A 21,921-nucleotide genomic window follows, 5' to 3' on the forward strand; every position below is an offset into this window, starting at 1 on the left:
CTAAAGCCCCATGAGAACAGTGACGGGATTTATTGGATGTGACAGACTTTGTGTAAAATTATAGGCAGAGGTGAGACGCTGAGCCATGGCCTCTTTCCATCAAAGAGGCAACACAAGTGTAAGATGAAAAAGCGGCTTGCCCAGAACAGCTACAACCAGTGAAGAAGTTAGCCACCCGAAGGACATGAAAATAGGGTGTGTGTGTGTGTGTGTGTGTGTGTGCTCACGCATGCACACATGAGCATGCACATATGTGTGGGTGGGCTTCAAAATATGTACGCAACTGCTAGAGGTGAACGCAGAGACTGGGATGTATCTGGTGGTCACTCTCAAACATTAAGGCAGGCGTCAGCAGCATTCGTGCAGCCCCAAATCTGCTAACTTCCATAGGAGATGCTTACACTTGTTTGAGGTCTTAAGGGAACCTTCTGGATCACTGAAGAAAGGATAAGATGGGCTGGGTGCGTAGCTCTGTTGGTAGAGTGCTGGCCTGTGGTGCAGCCTGCCATGTTTATTGCCTGAAAGATGCTACCCCTATGGCTAGGTCAATGACTCAGTGGGAGAAGGGCGTGCAAGGGTGAGGACCAGAGTCTGAGTCCCAAGAACCTGCGTTCAGATGGGTACAGCAGCACATATCTGCAGTCCTGCTGTTCCTACTGGAGGTGGAGAATCCCTCGAAAGTGGACAGGCCAGCTCTCCTGTTGTACACGGAAGCAGACAGCAAGGAGACCTGTTGAAAACAGGATAGACATCAGGACTGACAGACTGACACTTCCTCATGCCCATGTGGCATGTGAAGTCCCCCACTATACATACAAGGACATATGGTACATTCCTCTAACATGTCTGATGTCAGGACATCTTACCCTCACCCAAGCTACAACACCTTACAGGTGGGTGTCACTGGTGTAGTTGTCATAGCTGAGACTGAGGACTTCGTTGACCAAGTTGGCCATTCCTGGACTAGAAGGATGCCTCAGAATAACCCTTCTTTATGTTTTTTGTTCACAAAGAAGTATGACCACTCAGCCGGGCGTTGGTGGTGCATGCCTTTAATCCCAGCACTCGGGAGGCAGAGGCAGGCGGATTTCTGTGAGTTCGAGGCCAGCCTGGTCTACAGAGTGAGTTCCAGGACAGCCTCCAAAACAATAGAGAAACCCTGTCTCGGAAAACAAAACAAAAACAAACAAACAAAAAATGAAGTATGACCACTGATTCTTAGACACCTGTGGAAATTGGGAATCTGGCCGTATGACACCAGGTCATGCTACCCACTTTGATCAACAGCGGAGCAATAGATGCTCAACCAAAGAAGCCACAGCCTGAGTGGCTCAGAGCCACTCTCCCTCCCTCTCCCTTGGGTCTTGCCTGCTGTACTCAAGCAAGCATCTTTCTAGAGAGAGCATACACAGAGAAAGATAAGACCCCAGAAGTCATGACTGTTAATAAGACATGGAAAGGCACAAGAAAAGAAACTGGATGCTTATCTTGTCATGGTGCGCATCTCCACATCATGGATCAAAGCATAAACAAGGCTCCTAAAGTGGACCACTAAATGTTGTGCCCAAATTCTGAACCCCAAAATCACCAAGAGGCCCATTTCGATGCAAAAGCAAAGAGTCTTTTACTGTAGTTGTTTAACGAGCTAAGTCCATTAGCTCGGGCCCTTCATCCATCCACCTTAGCAGACGGCTGGAGAAAAGACCTGAGAAATCACGAGGCAGGGATTTTATAGGGCAGCGTATGGGAGTGTCTAGGGGTACGCAACAGTCTCAGGATTGGTGTGCTTCCAGGCTTGGATGACCTGCCCTGTGTTGATTGGTCAACTGGTTGTTATGGCCCATAGGCCCTCCCAGGGTGGTTGCTATGCTCTATATGTCACTGTTGTGCACTTGTCCTTAAAGCACACCCAGAGCTGTGAAGCACAGCCTTGCCAGCTAACTCCTGATTGGTCCCTGAGGCATCTGACCTCCTAGTGGCCAAGACAGGAGCAGCAAGGTCAGGAGAGCACTTGTTACCTGTCATGGTTTCTAAAATGGGGTATGTGTGTGGGGCTGGTCCCTTCACTAAATTCTTGCACTCAAAGCTGAGGCAGGAGGACTAAGAGTTTGAGGCTGACCTAGATTACAAAATGAGACTTGTCTCATACAAACACACAGATTGAGGGATGTGTGACTCTCCAGTTGCTGAGGACACCAGCTTGAAAGCCTTGTAGGAAGACAGGACTGTGGAGCATCAGCAGCCTGTGGAGTTGCTCGAATGTTTCCATTACCAGCAATTCACATGTGATTCCTTAAACTGCACGCTATGGTGTTGGACAGGGCAAGCAGAACCCCACCACCACCCAGGGCCCATTAACAACCGCTTTCTCCAGGTGTTTGCATGTTCCCTAACAAGCTTCCTTGCTATGTGAAGTCGTGTTTGTTTTTGGGTACTTCATTAATGGCCTTGCTTCAAGATAAACAGATCCCATTAAATAAAAATGACTAAGCACTTTTTAACAGTGTGTTTGTGGCTTTGGTGGTGGCAAGGGTTTGATAGGTGCATTCTTGTCCCCAAAGTCCTCAAGATAATCACATCAGTGAGGACAACTTTCTTTTCATGACAATCATACTTCAATAAAATGGTGTGTGTGTGTGTGTGTGTGTGTGCCATTGCCCTTCAACATAAATTATGGGCAGTTAAATAAATCTGTTGTACATATTGAGGGAATATTAATTCTTCCCTTTCTCTAAGGATTCTTTCGGTCAGGTCTGAGATTTTTTTAAAAATCTGGAATCTTTTTAAGGCTGCTTTTGTCAGTGAAGCAGAAGGCTTGGTGATCGGTGGCACCAAGCAGATTCAAAGTTTCAAGAACACTTGGAACGTCGCTCTGAAGAGCGCCTTTGTCTTTCCAAGGCTTTCTTGAAATTCGCTCATCTTAAGGGGACAGTCAGTAATGTTCATTATGATTTGCATCTTCTTTGAAAAGTGATTATTCCAGGTAAGAAGGCTGCAATCGAGTCCTCCCAGGCCTGTGCAGCCTTTCAGTCCAGGTGTGTGGTTGCTGTGGCTCCCAGGTTACGCTTTGTACAGAATGCCCAGTGCTTTCTTGCTAGAACTCTGGTTGAGAGACCTGCTTCCTCCCCACCCCACCCCCGGGGCGTATTTTAACAATATTTGGTTGCCTCCACGCTGCATCAAGAGTATGGAAAATTCTACCCAGCTTAACTATTTACCATTATAATATGTTCCCTCCCAGCAGGGTAGGAGTGGCCAAGCATTTGCTGTTGAGTCTGTTGCAGTCAGAGATCAAAATTGTATATTCCATTAGCAAAACAACATATTTAATAAATTCGTCTCTGCTGCTTGGCAGCTGTACAACCTATTAGTCATCAGGAAAGGATGCTGCCGTTCGTAATTTAAATGTCCCGTGAACTTCGCACCTTTGCGTTGGCTTCTTAAACAGCTTGCTGTATGGTTTCAAAGCCAGCATATCTAATTTAGTGCTACCGAGATCCACTCTGGGGTTAGAACTGCTATGTTTTCAGTGAGCATGTATTAAAGCAAAAGCAGAAGGAAGGGGACAGGAAGAAGGGAGGAGGCAGGAAGAAACGGCTGCAGCTTCAATGATCCCTTGGTTCCAGGGGCTCCCGTGGACTCTGTAGCTTGTGTAGAGCCCCATGGACCACCATGCTCTCCACACTGATTCTGCTGCTGGCGCAATAAGAACGCGGTATTATCAGTCATGCTGTACTTACTGCCTAGGGAACGAGGGCATGGAAGAAAGCCTACGTGTGTACACCAGAGATGCTGGGTGCCCCTGGAGCCAGAGGCACAGGCAGCTGTGAGTTGCCCATTGTGGAATGGAGCTCAGGTCCTCTGGAAGCTGATGATCCTGCCCGCTGAGCCGTCCTTCCAGCCCCTAGCTACTTATTTTAGAATTCTTAAGCTTATCTAGACCATGTGTCGAGGCCAGAGTGAGATTTGTCCGTCCCCCCACCCCCATAGGCACAGATATTTGAAAATGTGATCCCTAGTTGGTGGTGCTATTTGGGGAGGTTATAGAACTTTTATGGTATGAAGCCTTGCTGGAGGAAGGACTTTTGAGAGTTCAGAGCCTGGCTCCACTTCCCTTTCGTTCTCTCTGCTTCCTGTACAAGGCTGAGATGTTATCTCTCATCTTTCTGCCCCTATTGCCATGCCTTCCCTACCCTCAAGGACAGTTAGCCCTTTGAACTCTTAAACCAAAAGACACTTTTCTTAAACTTGCTGTTGGTCATGGTATTTTATCACAACAGAAAAGTAACTGATACATTGTTGAACACTTTTTCTCACAGAACACTCCTTTAGCCAGAGAAGGACTCCATCCAGTTCAGGAGGTTATGAAGGGCCAAAGTCCTGAAACACAGACATCTTACCAAGGAATATGCACAGGTAGTGAACAGACATATGAAAAGATGCTCTCACCATAATACCTCAGGGAACACCAAACCAAATAACCAGAGAGCACCTCGTGTCAATTAGAATGGCCAGTACCAAATACGGACAGCACCAGTGCCGGCAAGACTGTGGAAGTCTTGGTCCTTTCTGATGGGACACAGTAAGGCTTATTTTGGTACTTCCTTACAGAATTGAATGTACTCTTGCTATATGATCCATCAGTTTGCTCTTTGTTATTTACCCAACTGAGTCCACAATGCATGTCAGCAATTGTGTTTTTTTAGCAGTGGTATTCATAGTTACCAAAACTTAGAAGCAACCAAGACATCGTAGGTAAATCAACGGAAAAGCAAGTTTGGCCAGAGGATGGGATGTGCTATTCAGCAATAGAAAATATCTATCAAGCCTTGAAGGAAGATGGAGGCATTTTCAGAGCACGTTACTTAGCTAACAAGATGATGCATTCTTTGACTTCAACAATATGACATTGTAAAATAGCAGAGCTGTGTCATAAGAGCAATGGTTCCAGAGGATGGGGAAGAGGGAGGGATGAGTAGGCAGTTTCAGAGGATTTGGGACATTTGTGAAGCTACTCTGTGTGCCGCCACGGTGAGTACAAGCTACGAATCTGTGCCAGTGTTTACCGTACGCAGCAAGCTTGGGTCCTGATGTCAACTGTGAACTCTTGGTGATGAAGCGTCAGGGTAGGTTTCCATCCCTGCAGGAGATGCTGAGGGTGGGGGGCACCACAACATGTTCCAGGCCAGTGTTGTTAAAAGGAAACTTTTTAACTCATGCTCAATTCTTCTGGAAAGTTCAGATTGCTTGGAAAAGTAACACATGTCAAAAATAAAGGGGTGGAGCACATCTGTAATCCCAGCACTTGGGAAGCAGAGGCAGGCAGATCTCTATAATCTCCAGGTCAGCTTCATCTATGTAATGATTTCTAGGATAGCCAGTGCTACACAGTGAGCTCTTGCCTCAATCAATGTCTTAGTTTGGGTTTCTATTGCTATGAGAAGACACCTTGACCACAGCAATTCTTATAAAGGAAAACATTTAATGGGGGTGGCTTACAGACTCAGAGGTTTAGTTCATTATTATCATGGTGGGACACGGTGGTGTGCAGGCAGACACGGTGCAGGAGCTGAGGGTCCTACATCTTGATCAGCGGACAACAGGAAGTGAACTGAGATGCTGGGTGGTGTCTTGAGCATGTATGAGACCTCAACACCCACCTCTGCAGTGGCACACTTCCTCCAACAAGGCCACACCTACTCCAACAAGGCCACACCTCCTAATAGTGCCACCCCCTTTGAGGGCCATTTTCTTTCAAACCACCACAATAAATAAATAAATAAAATTTAAAAAAATAAAAATAAACTGGTAATCCGTTCAAGTGAACATTACACACCAGTGGACTCTGGACTGCACCCTTTTTAGACTGTTCTACTCATATATCTTACCCCTCTGTCGTTTAAAGAAATGGGTGAGAAGTTGGCTCCAGGGTAGACTAAGAAGTAGAACCCAGGTCTCCTCAACTCAGGTTTATTCTTCAAAGTCTTGCCTTCTAAAAGCTTCCTTACCTGCATTGTGGAACCCTCAGAAAGGCGGATGAGCGACTGTCACAACGTCACCAGTGGTCTTGAAAGGAAAACAACAACAGTAAAACTCATTTAGTTGACCAAGTGTGATATGGCTTAGTACAGAGTTTTAAAAATAAAATAAAAATACTTTACGATTTTAAAAATGTAGGATTAGGAATTAGGGAATGGCACTTGCTACTCTTGTGTGGGACCCAGGTTTGACTCACAACTGCCTGTAGCTATTTTCTCTCCAAAAGACTCAAGGCTCTCTTCTGGTCTCTGAAGACACCCCCAACATTTGGTATACATACATCCAAACACACACACACACACACACACACACACACACAATTTTAAAACGTCTTCTAAAAGTATATAATTGTTCAAATGCACAGAGTCCTCTCAATGAGAACATCTAGTCACTAACTGCTTCCTTTGGGCTATCTTGTCGACCTCTTAAACCCCCACAGCTCTTCTTCTCTGTCAGGACTAGAGCACTTCAACCCTACTCTTATCTTGAAGTGGTGAACTTTGGCAAGTAGGGACAAAATGCAGGGAGCAAAGCATTTGTGTGAGGCCCAGAGCTCCCACAGGTCTTCTCCCTCTTTAATTTAGCCCCTTTGTTCCCTGTGGCCTGATGGCCCTGTTTCAATATTGGCTTTTCCTTCTACCATCCTTAAACTTGACTCTTTACGACTTCAGTCCTTCTGAACAGTGTTGTTCGATAGCTTTTATTCAATTTCCTTGTCACTGAAGTTCTGGGGAGTGGACTGGCTGTCCCTGTGTAGTAGTTTGAAAGGAAATGGCCCCCAAAGGGTCTTTAGGAGGCGTAGCCTTGTGGGAGGAAGTGTGTCATTGCGTGTGTAGGGGTGGTGGTGGACTCTTTTGAGTTCTCCTATGCTCCAGCTACTCCTAGTGTTATAGTCTACTTCCTGTTGCCCGAACATCAGTATGTAGCAGCTACTTCTCCAGCACCATGTCTGTCAGCATGCTGCCATGCTCCCAGCCGCCATGCTACCTGCCACGATGGACTAAATCTCTGAAACTGTAAGCTGCCCCTTCAATTAAACATTTTCCTTTATAGGAGTTACCATGGTCATGGTGTCCATTCACAGCAATAGATGTTGTGCCCAAATTCTGAGCCCCCAAAACCACCAAGAGATGCGTTTCAATGCAAAAGCAAAGAGTCTTTTATTGCTGTTAAATGAGCTAACCCCATTATCTCTGGGCCTTCATACGCTCATCATGGCAGATGCTTGGAGAAGGACCCAGGGGAATCACGAGGCAGGGAATATATTGGGTAGAGCAAGGGGAGTGTTCTAGGGGTACATAACCGTCTCAGGATTGGTGCGCTTCCGGGTTTGGATGACCTGTCCTGTGTTGACTGGTCAACTGGTCATATGGCCCATAGGCCCTCCCAGGGTGGTTGCTATGCTCTGCTGGTCACTGTTGTGCACTTGTACCTTAAAGCACACCCAGTGCCATAAAGCACAGCCCTGTCAGCTAACTTCTGATTGGTTCCTTGCCACGAGGAGGGCATCTGACCTCCTAGTGACTAGGGCAGGCCCAGCAAGGTCAGGCAAGCGCGTGTTGAGTCTTTCCTGCAGCCTGTCATGGCTGCTAAAGCAGTGGGCTGGTCCCTTCACAGAAACCCTAAGACACCATTTGCATGCAATATATCTGCTGACAGCTATACTGCATGGGTTCCTTGAGCGCATTGAAGTTTTCCAATATGAGTTCATCTTTAGTGGAGATCATTACCCCTCCTTGGCACCCTGAGGGAAGGTCCCTTCAGAGCAGTGGAGCAGGGTAGGAAGGTTTCTTTTCCTTGAGACGAGGTCTCATGTAGCCCAAACTTACTAAAACACTGAGATGACCTTGAATTTCTTGAACTTCTTTTCCTGACTCCATTTCTGAAGTGCTGGGACTGTGGTCACGCAGCAGCAACACCATAGCAGTGCTTGATGTATGCAATGCTGCAGATTAAACTCAGGGCCTTGTGCATGACAGTCAGGGTTAGGGTTAGGGTCAGGCGCTGTGGCACTTTGCATGAGAATGCCCCCCATAGGTTCTGGTATTTGAACACTTGGTCCCCAGCTGCCAGGTGCTGGTGGAGGTTTAGGAGGTGTGGCCTTGCTGGAGGAGGAGTCACTGGCTGCAGGCTTTGATGTTAAAATCCCCCCACTCCACTTCAGCTGGCTCCTCTCTTTACTTTCTGGTTGCTCTCCATACATCCTGTTTGTAGACCAAAGATGTGCACTCTTGCCTGCTTCCTGCTTCCTGCTTCCTGTTTACTGCTTCCTGCTTCCTGCTGCGTGTTTCCCTCATCTCTCTCTGGAACTGTCAGACAAACAATGCTTCCTTTGACAAATTACTTCTGGTTATGGGTGTTTTACCATGAAACAAAAAGTAACTCATACAAAACACTCTACAATCCAGCTGCATCCCAACTAGACAACTTTCCTGACTTAGAAGATTCCAGTCCAAGTCTTAAATGAACCGTTGCTACTCAATTCTGTGTCAGAAGGAGGCCTGAGAGCAAATTTGCATGCATTTTGTGGCAGAGTAGTCATCGGAGTAGGTGACCTTGCATCGGCTTTTGTGTCTTGGGACACCTCTTATCCTCTTGTGTCAACAGTGTCATGTTCTGGGACCCCTGAGCATCACAAACCCATTGGGTCCAGGGCTGTGACATCATCTGCTCCATTGTGTGTCGGTGGGCATTCAGGCGTGTTTGTTACATGTTCCTGTTAGGGTTCTTGTTCACCATACTTCCAGATTCAACACCTGTTATCCCACAGGCTCTTTTTTTTTTTTTTATCAGAACTGCTCAGTGATTTTAGAGTTTTGTTATAGCCTTCTGTAGAGTGCAGCCTTCCCACCAGCCTGGTTCCAGAGCCGCATCAGTCCCAAATGAACACACAGGAGGCTATATTAATTATGAAGCTGTTGGTTTTTTTTTTTTTTTTTTTGGTTTTTCGAGACAGGGTTTCTCTGTATCATTTTTGGAGCCTGTCCTGGAACTCGCTCGGTAGACCAGGCTTGGTCTCGAACTCACAGAGATCCACCTGCCTCTGCCTCCGGAGGGCTGGGATTAAAGGTGTGCGCCGCCGCCACCACCACCCGGCCTGCTTGGTTTCTGCAGAGCTGCTTTGGCTAGCTCTGACTTAAGTATTTACTCCATAATTGTTAATCTAAGTATTTCTCTTACCAGAGAAAGGGTCCAGATCTGTTACTTCTACGGCAGCCACATGGTATCTCCTTGTGTTTCTCTTTTCCAGAATCCTCCTGGACTCCTAGTCCCACCTATCTTGTTTCCCTATTGGCCAACAGTGCTTTATTCAACAACCAATAAGAGACAGATTTACAGAATGACATCTCCCATCAGCCTTCGTTATTTAAATTGTGTCAGATAATTATAAGTGGGAGAGGTCATTGTCTTTTTTTTTTGTAGGGACCTTTGTATTTTTTTAATGTGTGTGAGTGTTTACCTACATATATGTATGCACACCATGTGTGTGCCTGGTGTATATGGAGATCAGAAGAGGGCATCAGATCCCCTGTAACTGGCATTACAGTTGTCATCTAGGTGCTGGGAACCAAACCAGGTCATCTGGAAGGTTAGCCAGTGCTTTTAACCAGTAAGACATCTCTCCAGCACCGTGGGATCTTAATTATATTTAATAGTAAGAATTTGTAATTAATTTGAGGGAGGAACAATGAAAGGAGTTGAGATATTTTTATTTAAGTTTTGGTCAAAAGAGTGCATCCCAGTGCAACAAGCATTAATGTGGACGGCATTAATGCGGACAGGAATCTGAAGGATTCTGCTTTGGAGAACATTCCTAAGAAAGAAAGGCAAATTAGGTCATAATTTTCTGGACAGATATTCAGGAAGTGGCCCATGCCAAGAACTTCCAAACTCTTCCAAGGATTTGGAAGGCAGCGTCCAAGCTCTTAAGACCAGCCCAGCTGCTAAATAATAGTTAATGTCTGTTTTATAAGCACACTATTCTGTCTTCATATTTACTACATTATTTATGTTTTTGAGACAAAGTCTCATTATGTCTCCCATGCTGGCCTTGAATCGCTAGGTAGCAAAAATGGAATCAATGTATAGTGATTTTAGGTGTGCATCACCAGGCGTTAGCACACTGTCTTAACTAGAACCGTCTCCTGTTCTTTTTTGATTTTTTGAGACCGGGTTTGTCTGTGTATCCCTGGCTGTCCTAGAACTCCCTCTGTAGACCAGGCTGGCCTCGAACTCAGATAACCACCTGCCTCTGCCTCCCTAGGGCTGGGAGTAAAGGCATGCGGCACCACCACTAGCCAGTACTAACTAGAACTTTTGATACAGTGAAGTCACCTTGCGTGTGACATCGTAGCTAGAGACACACCTGTCATGGTAGAGCACTTGGTGAATGTATAGCGCAGCTGCACTTCCTCATTAGACTTTGTAGAGATTAAATGCTGGTGCTTGGTTTCACGCCACACATCGAAGAGCAGATGAGTAGCCGCTGTCAGAAGTGGTCACAGCTGACTTCCTGAGGTATGTGCTGATGGGCAATGTCCTGACAATCTTTCACCATTAAATGTTTTTTTTAGAAATAAGGGAAATAGCATATTATATACATGTGTGCACATCTAGATTTAGCCCCTATGAGCAGAATGCAGCAGCTTCACGGGTGTGTGAGCCCAGCCCCTGGTCTGAGAATATCTCACTGCATCCATCAAAGATGTCAATGGTTTCTGCTCTCCTTGCAAATCTTCAAACTGACAAGAACTTCCCAGAAAATTCATGGCCGGTTTGTCTTTTTTTAAAAAGCCACGTTTCTATAAATCCTGTGAAGTGCCATGAATTAGACTGTAAATCGCGTCACTGGCTTGAGTAACGAGCTTTCATTCCCTGAACTCTGCCGGGATGCCCAGAGGCGCCCGTTGAGATTGAATCTCTTGCAGTGTTTAATACCCATCCACACAAAAAGGGGAGATTTTGATGTGGACTGAAAATATTTTAACCATAATTTCTGCTGAAAGGAAAATAAATGGGAATCGATGGCATCAGGCTTGATGGCTCTAAAGAGGTCCATTAGTCACCACAGAGGAGAAAAAGTAGAATCAATGGGGGGGAAAAAGTAACTCTCTTCACCCCATCAACGGGGCTGTAAGTTCGAATTTTACATGTGAGTATGATTGGCACATTCAGTTCTAATGGGGGTATATATAAGACTGAGTGCTTGTTTCTGGATTTCATTCAGACCCCTAGGACAGAAGGCCAGGGGGGCAATGTGGAAACGCTCATCTGAAATATTGAGTCACCCAGCCAAACTCCGAGTCATCCCGAGTACCCCTTTCTCCAGGTGCTAAAGGCCCGTCGTCTGTGATTTCTCTCTTTTGAAAGCCTCTCGTGGTTTGCCTCTGCTAACCCTGTTCAAGAGTGATCGGAGGCTGGATCAGTGCTGGGGGGAGGGAGCTGAGAGGGGCTGGGAATAGCTCACCGTTCGGTGGGAGGTGCATAATGCGTTTGCCATTCGGTTCGTAAATACTGAATTCACCTGTAGGAAACAAACCGGTAAGCTGGGAGGTGACCCTCGCAAGAGGCTTTAAACTAGGTGAGGGAGTTCGTAGCTATTATCTAAGAAGAGAAACCATATGCAGGCTGCGCTCTGAGCTGTCCACAGCAGGCTCGAGACACTTGATCTCCATAAAGCCCTAACTCATTGCTCATTGAGCCCACCTGTTCCCTGTCCAAGACACAAACAAACAAGACACTCACATCTCAGCAGATCTACCGGCAAGCTACAGCTCCTGGCCAGGCATTCTTGCATCTTAATGCTTGCCTCAGTTAGGCTGGCTGTAGTCTCTTCTCTTCATTCAAACGTCTTGTTCCTAGGTGACTTCAGCCACTTCCAGGTCTGGGGGTCCCTTCAGGAACTTGGTAGCTCTCCGTCCCCCACTCCTCAAGTGCCCGCTTCTACTTGGCCATCTTTAAATGTTGTCCAAGGCACTCAGCTCCGTGTCTCTTCCTCAGCTGTTTGACTACCTGTGTTTCGGTCTATGCGGTGGTGACATCTAATCGCCCAGCCAAACTTCAAGTCATCCCTCACATCCCTTTCTCCGCTAATCCTCTCTCTTCAGATTCTGGGGGTGTTGGGGAAGCCCCATGGTAACCTGTATCCTCACTGCCTAGGTTCTTTCTGGCTGCTTACGGAAGCCTGAAGGTCACAGTCCTAATCTTGTGTGTGTGTGTGTGTGTGTGTGTGTGTGTGTGTGTGTGTGTGTGTGTGTAGGAGTGAACCCCACAAAGCTACCCGCCCAACAGGGCGGGGTCAAGGTAGAGATAAAAGGTAGTGAAAGGAAAAGGGGCCTCCCTCTTTTCTCCTGGAAGCCAGCCACGCTTCTTACTCCTGGTATGTGCGACTCTCTCTCTCCCTGATAAATAAATATATTGTTTTTCCCTATATAGCCTCGAGTATCGTTATATATGTGTGTGTGTGTGTGTGTGTGTCTCTCTCTCTCTCTTTCTTTTTTTTCTTGTCTAGATCCTGCTCTCTGGTGACCTGGTGCCCTGCCACCCTGCACCGCCGTGATCCCATCGGACTGTGCTCGTTCTTCCTCTTTCGAAGAGCTCACTAAAGGCCACCCTCAAAGCCCTGGACTCCTCCCACCCGTGAATCCTCCCTGCTGAATGAAAAAAAAAAAAGAAATTAAGAAAGAAGACACGTCTGCTCCCTAGGTATGGTGGAGAGGGTCTGTTGTATTACGAGGGAGAGCACAGTCAGAGGCAGAGACATCTCGGAAAAGTCCAGAGTGAACACGACCTGGGTCCTGTGAGCGGAGCTGGGAGAGGAGAGGGGAGACCAGGAGACCAAGAGGGTCATCAGAATGGCTGTGTTACACAGGGAAAAGCAGCTGGGGGAAGGGTGGTGTAAGGGGAAGGGTTTGCCAGCCAGGAGGACCCTGTACCAGGTAGGGCCTGAGGGATGCTGGGAGAACCTGGCCACTAGGTCTGCTTTGATGTGTTAAGTAGGCACCTCAGTTAAGTCTGTCTGGGTTTAAGGCCTTAACAATCTTGTTTCCGCAGCTCTCTGAAATGTTTTCCTAAAAAGGAAATACAAAAATATTACCCATCACGGTTCCGGAGAAGTGAGATTGATGCGCCCAAGTTGGGAAGTCTGAAGGGGAGGAGCGAGACTTAGGGCGGGACTTGAGCCAGGGGTAGTGGGGTTGCCAAGACCTTCAGGGGTGAAGATGCACGCGAGAGGGAGGGAAAAGCCCATGGAAGAGGTGACGACCTGCTTTGGGTGGCCCTGGCCGAGGCAACCCTGCAAGCCGGCCTGGGAAAGAACTTTTCTGACCTCATTTCCTCCCCGCTCTCTGACCTTAGGCCGAGGTTTCCCCATTAGTCAGGAATCAACCCCAAGGATTAAAACAGTCTTGTAGTTCAGCTGTGAGGTCGGAGAAAGCTGGAAAGGCTGTGCCAGGTGGGGGCTTGTGTTTAACCAGCAGCATGTGGGACTGTTCACATCTGCCTCTCCGGACAGTCCGAGTGACCGGGCAGAGGGAGGGGACCCTGATGTCTGTGTGCATCCCGAGCATCGAACACAGGAGAGTCTCAAGACTGTAGATCGAATCCGTGAAGACGGTAACTCAAGATTGCTGGAGGACTGTGCTGGGAAAATTGCCACGTGCTTTCTGGAACCCAGGGTTAACCATAGGCAGCACAACCTCAGGAATTGTTTTTATTATTTATTTATTTATTTCCGGTTTTTCGAGATAGGGCTTCTCTGTGAAACATTTCTGGCCATCCTGGAGCTCGCTCTGTAGACTAGGCTGTCCTTGAACTCACAGAGATCCTCCTGCCTCTGCCTCCTGAATGCTAGGATTAAAGATGTGCGCCGCCACTGCCAGCAACCTCGGTGACTTTTAAGAAAGATTTCTTTCTTCTTGTTTTATGTGTCTGGGTGTTTGCCTGTGTGCATGCGTGTTTGTACTCCATGAGTGTGCCTGATGTTCTCAAAAGCCAGAAGAGGGCATCAGACTCCCTAGAAGTAGAATTACAGATGCTTGTGAGCTGTCTTCCATGTGGTGCCTGGGAACTGAACCCAGATTCTCTGGAAGAGCAGCCGGATCTCTTAACCTCTGAGCTATCTCTTCAGCTCCCCCTGCACCACCACTGCGGGGGCCACAGGGGAGCATTGGATATTCTGGAACTGGAGTTACATGTGGGTGTGAGCTGCCTGATGTGGGTCCTGGGAAGGGAGTTACAGGGCTTGTGATACTGCTCTGGAAGAGCGGGGGAGCCCTCTTAGCTGCTGAGCCATCATCTCTCCAGTTCCAAGGAGAGCACCTTTAACAGTGAACCAAGGTCCAGGCACATTCTGCATGGAATGATTGAAAAGTAATCTGTTCTTTCTGGTTCTTGGGTTTCCTCTAGTTCTGTCCATTTGCCTGTGAATTATATATAGGATGTCATTGTTTCTTACTGCTGAGTAATACTCCATTGTGCAAATGTACCACATTTTCTTTATCCATTCTTCAGTTGAGGGGCATCTAAGTTGCTATGTATAACGATAACCGAGGCTATATAGGGAAAAACAATATATTTATTTATCAGGGAAAGAGAGAGTCGCACATACCAGGAGTTAGAAGCGTGGCTGGCTTCCAGGAGAAAAGAGGGAGGCCCCTTTTCCTTTCACTACCTTTTATCTCTACCTTGACCCCGCCCTGTTGGGCGGGTAGCTTTGTGGGGTTCACTCCTACAATTCCCCTTTTAGTCTAAATAGAAGATTTAAATTTGATACAAACTCAAACATATACAACATATATACATAGAGGGTGATAATTAAGTTATAATCTACTTATCCTAAACTAAACATATCCATTCCACCTAAAATCTAAACTTATCTGAAAAGGATGCCTAAGTCTGAACACCTCCTTCCAGTTCCAACACTAAATAATTGCAAATTACACTAACAGGGGTAAACTATCCTTTATGTCAATAGTAGCAGCGGCCGACTGGGGCGGGAAGGGTCCTCTCTCGCAGCGGCGGGGCCCCAGCGGGGCCCCAGCGAGACCAAGGCAATGTAGCCTCCGAAGCTGGAGCGAATTAGCGCTCACCTCGGGATTCCGATTTCAGGCGGTTTCCCAGGCGTGGGCTGTAATTCCAAACCACTTCCGTGACACCAGGTATAACGATAACCGAGGCTATATAGAAAAAAACAATATATTTATTTATCAGGGAAAGAGAGAGTCACACATACCAGGAGTTAGAAGCGTGGCTGGCTTCCAGGAGAAAAGAGGGAGGCCCCTTTTCCTTTCACTACCTTTTATCTCTACCTTGACCCCGCCCTGTTGGGCGGGTAGCTTTGTGGGGTTCACTCCTACAGCTATGAACATAGTTGAGCAAGTGTCCTTGTGGTATGAATGTGTCTTCTTTGGGTATATGCCCCAAAGTGGTATTACAGGGCCTTGAGGCAAGTCGATCCCTAATTTTCTGAGAAATACTGATTTCCTTAAGTGTATCTCTGCCATTTGAGACTGTTCTGTTGAGAATTCTCAGTTTAGATCTGCACCCCATTTTTTAAAAATTGGATTATTCTATTCGGTAGTTTGATGTCTTGTTTCTTGAGTTCTTTGTATGTTTTGGAGATCAACCCTCTATCAGATGTGGGGTTGGTGAAGATCTTTTCCCATTCTGTAGGGAGCCATTTTGTCTTGTTGACTGTGTTCTTTGCTTTACAGAAGCTTCTCAGTTTCAGGAGGTCTCATTTATTAATTGTTGCTCTCAGTGTCTGTGCCACTGGTGTTCTATTTAGGAAGTGGTCTCCTGTGCCTATGCGTTCAAGTGTATTTCCCACTTTCTCTTCTAAGAGGTTCAATGTGGATGGATGGATTTATATTGAGATCTTTGATCTATTTGGACTTGAGTTTTGTGCATGTCGATAGATATGGATCTATTTGCAGTCTTCTGCATGTTGACAGCCAGTTACACCAGCACCATTGTGGGAACACCAGACCTTGAGCAGAGACCCACTTCCCCTTCTGCCTGGGAGTAGGCAGCTGTAAGACAATGTATAGTAAAAACATGTTTACTAAAAACGATACAATAAGTTCCTGGGAAAGGCCTTCCCACGGAAACCGCCCTGACCTCGACCTTGTCCAAAGACTAACCGCACCTTCAAAAACCCACACACATCCACCTCTGGTGTCAGAGCAGAACCAGCCAGGGGAGAGGAGAGAGCAGAAGCTTCTCTGGTGGGAGCCTTTCTTAGGAAGTTTTTCTTGAACCTTTTTGGGGCCTGCTTAAAGTTTTCTTTACATTGTTGAACAAGTCTCTGTGTTGTCAATCCCCGACACCCTCCGCACGTTCTCGGACACAGGCTGAGAAGCAGATGTGACACACCATTTGTTGAATATGCTTTCTTTTCTCCATTTTGTATTTTTGGTTTCTTTGTCAAAAAATTAGGTGTTCATAGGCATGTGGGTTGATATATAATATGTACTCATCCATAATTGGATGCCAGACATAAAGCAAAAGGTAACCAGTCTACAATCCACAACCCCAGAGAAGCTAGAACCCTCTTCCAGAAACAGATGGAAGCAGATGCAGATATCCACATCTAACCATTGGGCCAAGCTCCTGGAGTACAATCAGTGAGCAAGGAGCGATAATATGAATAAAGGAGTCAAAACCATGATGGGGAAACCCACAGAATCAGCTGACCTGTGCTAGTGAGAGATCACTGACTCAGGTCTGACAAATGGGGAACCTGCATAAGACTGAACTAGACTCCCTTAATATAGGTGACAGTGGTGTGACTGGGACAATATATGAGGCCACTGGCAGGGGGTCCACCTCTAACTCTAATGCACAAACTGACTTAGTGGAGCCTGTTCTATTATGGAGAGATACCCTGCTCAGCCTACACACAGGGGTGTGGGTGGTAGAGAGGTGCTTTGGTCCTGCCTCAACGAGATGATGGGACAGACTTAGTAGACTTCCTAGGGGAGGCCTTACTCTCTTTGAGGAGCACTTGGGAGGCAGAGTCAGACCGATCTCTGTGAGTTCAAGGCCAGCCTGGTCTACAAAGTGAGTTCCAGGACAGCCTCCAAAGCTATGGAGAAAACCTGTCTCGAAAAACAAACAAACAAACTAAAATATCTGTTCTTGGTGCTGAAGAGATGGCTCAGTGATTAAGAGCTCTGACTGCTTTCCCAGAGGACTTGCGTTCAGTTCCCAGCACCCCCATTCTGGCTCACAAACACCTGTAACACCCATTGCAAGGAATCCAATGCCTCCTTCTGGCTTCCACAGGCACTAGGAATGCACATGGTGCATATAAATACTTGTGTGTAAAACACTCATATGAATAAAATAAAAATAATTTATCTTTAAAAAACGTCCATTCTCTTTAGGAGAGTGGTGGTGGCTTTGAGACGGGGTTTCTTTATGTAGCCTGGCTGTCCTGGACCTCGCTCTGTAGACCAGGCTGGCCTTGAACTCACACAGATCCACCTGCCTTTGCCTCTGAAGTGCTGGGACTAAAGGTGTGAGGCATCACTGCTGGGCAAAAATGTCCATTCTTGATAAGACCAAAGTTACATTATTAAAAACTAATCTGAAAGTGTCTTTCTTTGATCTGATACTATCTTGCTAATTAACATCAAAAAAAAAGGAAGAAAAAAATGTAAGTTTAAACCTTAACTTCACACCTAACAAACCTCCAAGGCATTCATCTTCACATTCTCTGCTTTCATTGAAAAAAAAAAACCCGACAACCTACACTGAGTGCAAAGAGCCCACCAGACTGTGCATACCTGGGTCCTTGTGTGACGTCATGGAGACAGCACTTGTCTGGGTCCTTGAGTGACGCTGGGAGCTTAGCCCTCTTGCAACTCCCTGCAGACAAGAAGTGAATCTTTAGTGTGATAAACGTCTGAGATTAGTTAGATTTTTTTTTATAGCAAATTGCTTTACTCAGACCAATGTAGCTAGGAAATACTAGTCTGAAAGCTATAGCGTGGATCAAATTCCACCTCCAGGAATGTCACAGGCCTTGGTAAGGATTGCCGTCAGCCATTCGTGCGGATGTTCTTTGCAGCTTGAGTCTCATAACTTGAAGGTTCTTGTCTTCTATGAACAAGATGTGTCCCTTGGAGTTGTTTTGGCTCAGAATATTTCACAAAATCAATGCTCAGTATTCTGATGTGTTGCGTAATACACACAGCTCTGATTTGCAGATTCTCTTTAGATTCTCTTGAGCGTGCGAGTGATTTATGTTCCCCACTTACATTGTTTTCTTTATTTTGTTCATTATTAGTGTGTGTGTGTGTGTGTGTGTGTGTGTGTGTAGTTTGGAGAACAACTTCCTGCAGCCACTTCTGTCCTTTTACTGTGGGTTTTGTGGATCAAACTCGACTTGTCCTCATTTTATAGATGATGAGACAGACTGAGAAAATTAACTATAAACTGGAAAACTCAATTTATATAATTGTGTAAAAAAGACTCAGTGAGAGAATATTTTCTCCACTCTTGACCGTGGTGTGTTTCAGGGTCACATTTCCTTTAGCTTTTTCTAATCCCTCTAGCTTTTCCTGATTTTCTTATCTGGTGATCTAGTGCTGCACAATAAACCACCCCACAATAATGCCTCACCAGGCTTGAGCTAGAATCTGTTAGCTGTCCAGGGGCTGGGTGGGTGGAGCCATGTGGTTCCTTTGCTTCCTCTGCAGTTCCAGAGGGAACTTGGTGAAAGACCATAGGATGAGGAGAGAGAGAGAGAGAGAGAGAGAGAGAGAGAGAGAGAGAGAGAGAGAGAGAGAGAGACAGAGAGAGACAGAGAGAGACAGAGAGAGACAGAGAGAGAGACAGAGAGACAGAGAGAGACAGAGAGACAGAGAGAGACAGAGACAGAGAGACAGAGAGACAGAGGGAGGGAGGGACAGGGAGGGAGGGAGAGAGAGAGGGAAGGAGGGAGGGAGGGAGGGAGGGAGGGAGGGAGGGAGGGAGAGGGAGAGGGAGAGACAGAGGGAGGGAGAGAGAGAGAGAGAGAACGCTAATGTTGGGAAGACACCACCCAGTGTGGCTACCCCAATTTTCTTAGAAACAAGCAGGTAGAGAGGGGTGATTCTGGTCTTCAAGGGAAGCAGCATTGAACTCCACATTTTGTTTGGAGGAAAGTCAAAGACTTTACAGACATTGTTTCAAGCTACCACAGTCCCCTTTTCTAAAAACGTTTGCCTGAATTAACACAGATCCAAGTAAATGATTTCATCTAAACTTGTGCAGCGGGTAGACCGTAGATGCCTCACGAATGTTAGATGAAAATTTATAAATCAGAATTCCACCCTGCTTTTTCATGACACCAGAAAAATGTCTTGTGATCAGCCCTAATGGCCCCCAAGTAGATCCAAGCCTTTTAGTGACCTTGGAAAACAAATTTGTTTTTGTAGGAAATCAGCCATCCATAAACACTTTCCAAGTTTCTTCCAAACACCCATGTTTTTCATTTTTCCAACAGATGTATTCATTTTCATGTTTCCAAAATGAACCTATCCCTCCTCTGCTTTTTTTTTTTTTTTTTTTTTTTTTTTTGGTTGCTGTCATTATTCTTACTGCATTTCTCAAGATCCTTTTGTATCGAGTCTCAGATCTACCATTTAGGTCAATATTACCTCCCCATTCTTTTGTCATGCCTGCTGGCCTCTTTCTGTGGGCCATTAAGAATTATCTTCACTTTTGTTTTTGAGACCTGTACTCCTGGCTAGCCTCCAACTTGCTCTGTACCTGAGGCTAGCCTTAGGCTTCCGACTTTACTGCCTCCACCATTCAAGTGCTGGAATTACAGGTGTGGTAGCCACTCCTAGCTGGGGAAATATTTAAGATTAGGATCTGAAACCTGGCCTGAGGAACATTCTTTTGTTTTGCTTTGTTCTTTTAGGCCCAAGCCTCCACAGTTGAAAATATCTGCTGAATCAAGAGTTTGAGCAGTGGAGTGGGTTCAAGGAATAGTTTTGGCCATTCCAGAAGTCACATAGAGTCCAGCTTGGAACTCTGCTCAGTGGGGAGCACTGTGAGAGCCTTATTGAAAAATGGGTGGATGGACACCGATTTCACCATTGAACCTGGAGTGTCTTGGCCAGTCCTCATACATGGGTGTTGTTGTGACAGAAAGAGTAGCGACAGTGTAATTGATTTTTAATAAAGTTTTATTTAACCCGGCAGAGCCAAAGCGCCATCATTTGGACATACGCCTAATATGGAAAAAAATGTCTACGGCGTTTGTCATTCGTATTTTCACACTGCCTTAGACTCTAGTGTGTATTGGACGCTTAACATAGCTCAAGCAGGACTTGCTATTTTCAACCGAGCGACCACTGATAGTATTGAAAGGACTCTCAAGCTTCGTCAGGTTTCTGAAATCTCAACCGTTTCCTTCGTGGATCGCATGCCTTGTTTTCATCCTGGTTCAGAACACCTGTCACGGAGACACCCCCTCTAATGAGACCCCTGCTACCACTCTCTGTCGGTTTTGTTGTCAACACAGAAGAATAGAGCAAACCTCATTTATAAGCTATCTATTTGCTATCGTTTCCATCAGGGTGTGGGCGTCTCCAGGGCAGGACTTTATTGATTTTATTTTTTAAAACCTGCTCCGTGTGTGTGTGTGTGTGTGTGTGTGTGTTCCGGCATGGAGTACACCGCCTGGCCCATGCGGGTCGTCGGGTTCACACCCTGGGAACCAAAGCCTCCGATATCTTTTTCGAAGCGGGCGGCAGAGGGCAGCCGGGCGCTAAGTCACAGGTGGGGCGCGCGCTCGGTGCGGGCGAGTGGGTGTGTGCGGGGTGCGCGCGGCGGGGCGGGAGCGCGGAGCCGGGAGGAGCCGCGAGCGCAGCAGCGGAGGAAGAGGACGGACGGGGAGGGAGGAGGTGCTGGCTGCGTCCCGGTGGGGGCCGAGCTTGCGCCCGAGGCAAGGAGCGGAGGCCGCTCGGAGCTGCCCGGGGACTGGGACCCACCACGGGGCGCAGGGCGCTGCGGGGCCGGGTGAGTGGCCGGCACAGGCAGCGGGAAGAACGGGAGGGCGGCCCCGGCGCTGGGGAACAGGTGGCCCGGCCGAGCGCTTTGTGTCTCTTCCCTCCGCTGTCCCCGCGTAGTCCGGAGGCGGAGGCAGGCAGCCCCGGAACCTCAGGCACACCGGGCTGGGGCGCGGCAGTGTGGGGCGCGGGGGTCCCCCAGCCCGGGCTTAACAAAGGGCGCGTGGCCCCAGCCCGCGGGGGGCCTGGAGATCGGGGCCGAGCCCCGGGACCCCGATTTCCTGGAGGTTTGCCGTTTCATTCTTCTCCTCCCCATGTCTTTCAGAGGTCTGCGGCTTGGTGCATGAGGGGCCCGCAGCGGTGCGGCGGCGGTGGGGATGGTTCGGGCCGCGGAGCCGGAGTGGCCTGGGCTCTGGTGAGGCGTGACAGTCTATCATGACTGTGTTCAGGCAGGAAAACGTGGACGACTACTACGACACCGGCGAGGAACTGGGCAGGTACCAGGAGTGGGGGCGCGGGAGCGCGCGGTTTGGGGGGCAGTGCGCGGTAAACACATTCTGCGTAAGCCAGGCGTGCCTCCGGCCCTTCTCTGGGATGTGCAGCTGGCAGAGGAAGCAGTGCCTAACCCGCGAAGGCCAGGCACCTGGAATCAACCGCCTGATCCGAGGGGTGGAGAGGCAGTCCACAGTGTTATTTACTGCATACAGAGTATGGTCAGAGCCCCTGGACCTGAGCAGACTTCATTGTGTGCGCGACTCCTGTCAGCCTCTCCCTTCTGAGACAATGAAGCAAAGGCTTAGACTCCAACTGCAACTGGAGGGACCGCCTCTGTGTGATTTAAGCAGAGTACAAGTTAATTAATGGGCGTTTAAAAAAT

The 21,921-nt window shown here is 47.3% G+C and overlaps 1 protein-coding gene across 1 annotated transcript in view; it reads left to right on the top strand.

Annotated features, from left to right (window-relative positions):
- The first annotated feature begins 20,905 nt into the window (after positions 1 to 20,905).
- Dapk1 (death associated protein kinase 1) overlaps positions 20,906 to 21,921 on the top strand; it is a 147,996-nt gene continuing 146,980 nt past the window's right edge. Inside the window, 2 exon segments of the mRNA XM_005078422.4 lie at positions 20,906 to 21,054; positions 21,370 to 21,541. Of these exon segments, the coding sequence (XP_005078479.1) occupies positions 21,480 to 21,541 (62 nt within the window). The 5' untranslated portion in view covers positions 20,906 to 21,054; positions 21,370 to 21,479.

The sequence above is a fragment of the Mesocricetus auratus genome, unplaced genomic scaffold (genome assembly GCF_017639785.1).
Source record: "Mesocricetus auratus isolate SY011 unplaced genomic scaffold, BCM_Maur_2.0 Super-Scaffold_100013, whole genome shotgun sequence".
Lineage (NCBI taxonomy): Eukaryota > Metazoa > Chordata > Mammalia > Rodentia > Cricetidae > Mesocricetus > Mesocricetus auratus.